The sequence below is a fragment of the Miscanthus floridulus genome, chromosome 6 (genome assembly GCF_019320115.1).
Source record: "Miscanthus floridulus cultivar M001 chromosome 6, ASM1932011v1, whole genome shotgun sequence".
Classification (NCBI taxonomy): domain Eukaryota; kingdom Viridiplantae; phylum Streptophyta; class Magnoliopsida; order Poales; family Poaceae; genus Miscanthus; species Miscanthus floridulus.
The window spans coordinates 37474463-37477928 of NC_089585.1; the positions used below are offsets into that span (position 1 = coordinate 37474463).

Consider the following 3466-nt stretch of genomic DNA (forward strand, 5'->3'; position numbering starts at 1 on the left):
AAGAGCAAAGGAGTTAAACATGTTTATATGACCCAAGCCAACATGGTGTACTCAATAGATATGAAATACGCATGAGTACAAGAAATAAAGCTCATTTGAATTGGAGTAAAACATAGAAGCAAAGCAAATGAGCATAATGAAGTGACATGACATATATATGGATCGAAGTAGATAGCACACATGTCACATATCACATAAGTATCACAATCACACATATGTAGTTCAATGCATGAAAGTAAACGTGAATGCATAATAATGTATCACACATAAAAAGCCAAAAGTAATCAATCATAAGCTCCCCCTAGATATAGCGCTCTCCCTAGATCTAACATACTCAATCCCTCTCCCCCTTTGGCATCAAACACCAAAACCTAAGGGTCGGTCGGTGGGGCAGGAGCAGACAAGTCGGGCGCTGAGGTGCGGTGAGTGATCTGAAATTGTGTAGCATCATCCTCTGATCCAGAGCTCTAAGCTGTTTGACCCTCTGTCATAGAAAGTGAAGCTGAAGCGGTCTAGGTCTACTCTAGGACTGGCGTGGCCTATGAGTTTGGAGGTATCACTATAGTAGGTGGCTCTGATGATGCAACAGATGATGGGAGCGTCTCTGTAGTCCCAGTAACTGGAGCAATGGTGGGAGGTATAGGTACTTGCAACTTAGGCGGTGTAGGCTGCCCTATAAGCTCACTGAAAGTGGCATCGAAGCTCCTGGAAACTAGGGTGTTAGTCATAAGCACTGAGGAGCTCTGAGCCAGAGTGAAGCCCATAACAATAGGTGTGAAGTGAGGACCCTAGGCTATCACTGGCGAACAAACCACTAGGACACCTACTCTATAGGTAAAGCAAACTGAGTAGTTGGCTATCCCTGACTCTGAAGCCCACTGGGCTATATAGCTAGAGTCACTGAAGTGGTGGCAGGCTGGCCGATCTGAGGTGTAGACTATGTCGGTACAACCCCAATAACAGTGATGACATGCTACATAAAACCAAGTAGCTATTACTGGATCAGGAGCTGGTGCTACTGTATGGCCTGCTGCTGTCTCTAGAACTCATCCTATCTAGCCTGAACCTATGCTAGTGTAGCTATGATCTCCTAGGCCTAGTGTGCCTAATCCGCTCAAGAATAGCTAGAAGAGCAGGGTCTGTCTACAGTGGCTATGGAGCTAAGTTGGAGCCACTGGCCTCTCTGTCATGTGGTCGAGGAGGCATTTGAGGAATAGCCTGATAATCATCATTAGAACTGTCACTAGGGTCGCTCTCGACCACACCCTCCTGCTGAGCATCTAGCTTCTCCTCCTCTGTCGCTACAATGCCCCTGATAATCTCATCCTGCTGGGCTACAGTCTCTGGCACCTCTGGGCGATGGCTTGATTGACTAGGTGTCCTCGCACTACTATGACGAGGCATCTAGGTCATGTTGTACGGAGGAAACTCAGTAGTAGCACCATTATATTCTGCCATCATCTCTAGAGACTTCACTATAACTGCCTTGCGAATCAGGAATGTGATCCAGTGAGCATAGGGCAATTATCGGTGACCTCTGAACCCCTTTGCAAGAGTGTCCTCCATCTCTAAAAGAATGACATCCCAAATATCAAATATTGTCTGCTACACTAGAGAGTTCACCAACCATAACTGGATGCAAGTCAATCCCTCATGGTAACCCGTCCTCGAAAGTAGGGTCATCCTCATGATAGCATCAAGAAGGCGAACTATAGGAGTAAGGTCCCATAGTGTCTTGCTTGACCCCTCGCCAAATGGCCCTGTGAAGCAAGGTGGGACTAGATCTGTAGGAGGCACAAGACCACCATGAGGGCATTTGGGAGGCTCTGTCTGACCATAGCAAACCTCATGATGGTGAATGGGTGACTCTGGAATCATGAGAATCTCTCTAACCCTCGAGCTCTATAGGTTGTAGTCATGGGCTCTAAATGCGAAGTATATGAATCTATGCCCCAGGTCAATCTAAAGTGAAGAGTAGAACTCATAGACCCATGATGGAACATATCAGCTAGTCTGTCCAAGTAGGTCTATCAACCCTGGTAGATATGGGAGGTGAGTGCAAATTTGCTCGCCTACTGCTACTACAAGTGACTCAATAGAACACACTCTCTGTGATCCAAAAAGCAACTCCACTGTTTAGATATGCATGATAGAAATCCTCCTATAGTGGTGTATAGAAGTGCTCAGAAGCACGCTCATCTCGCCTCAGTGGAAACCACTCCTCAAACTACACAAAATAGAGCTGCTACACGTCGGTATAATCACCCTACTCACTTATTTACATTCTTGCAAACTAGTTGATACAAGCTCTTTAGTGTAATTAGAATTGAGAGCTTGCTTTATTATTTACATTCATCTAGTTGAGCTTTTTAGAGTAGCAAGGTTGAGAGCTCTTAGTGAGTAATTACATAGCAAGTTTGTGTGCCTAAGTAATAATTACAACTAGAATTGTTGGATAGGTGGCTTGCAACTCTTGTAGAGCTAGAGCAAGTTTGCATTACGCTATTTGTCATACTAATCAAATTGCTCTAGTTGTTTTGTAGATTTTTAAATAGGCTATTCACCCCCCCTCTAGCCATATTAGGACCTTTCAAGTGGTATCAGAGCCATGGTCACTGTTTGATTAAAGGCTTAACAACCTCGGTGTCAAATTATGGCTCAAGTTGTGTTCAACCATGTGGGGGGCAAACCATAGTTCTTTGATGACACATGCTATGATTATTGGAAGAGAAAGATGAGGATGTATCTTGGTTCAATCAATGATCAAGTATGGGAAGTGACCGAGAATGATTATGCTATCATCGATCCCAACAATCCCAGCAACCAAGACAAGACTAACAAGCAATGCAACACAATGGCTCTCAACACCATATACAATGCCATTGATTCCAAGGTGTTTGAGCAAATCAAGGATTGTGAAAGAGCTAATGAGGTGTGGACAAGATTGGAGGAAACTTATGATGGCACACCGGAGGTGAAGAGTGTCAAGTTGTATATTCTCAAGGACAAGTTGACAAGCTTCAAGATGAAAGATGATGAGAGCATTCTTGAAATGTTCCATCGGTTACAAGTAATTGTGAATGACTTGAAGGCTTTGGAAGAAGAGATCAAGAATGATGATGTCTCTCACTAGTTCTTGATGTGCCTACCTCCAAGGTTTGAAATGTTGAGGTTGCTCATCATTAGAGGAGGATTGAAGGAGATCACCCCTAACCAAGTACTAGGTGATGTCATGACACAAGAGACATACCATGTGGAAAGGGAGGGAGATGACAAGGAAGACAAGAAGGAAGAAGAAGACAAGAAGAAGAAAAGCATAGCATTCAAGGCTAGCTCCTCATCATACAAGAACAAGGGCAAGTCCAAGAAAGAATCAAGTGATGATGAGGATCTTAGTGATATTGATGATGAAGCTATGGCTCTCTTTGTTCGCAAGATGGGCAAGTTCATGAAGAAGGGCTATAGT

At 44.0% G+C, this 3466-nt stretch overlaps 1 protein-coding gene across 1 annotated transcript; it reads left to right on the forward strand.

Annotated features, from left to right (window-relative positions):
- Nucleotides 1-2734: 2734 nt before the first annotated feature.
- On the forward strand, nt 2735-3133 carry LOC136460495 (uncharacterized). The gene has a single exon (XM_066460163.1). The coding sequence runs from the start codon at nt 2735-2737 to the stop codon at nt 3131-3133; it is 399 nt and encodes a 132-aa protein (XP_066316260.1).
- Nucleotides 3134-3466: the final 333 nt, after the last annotated feature.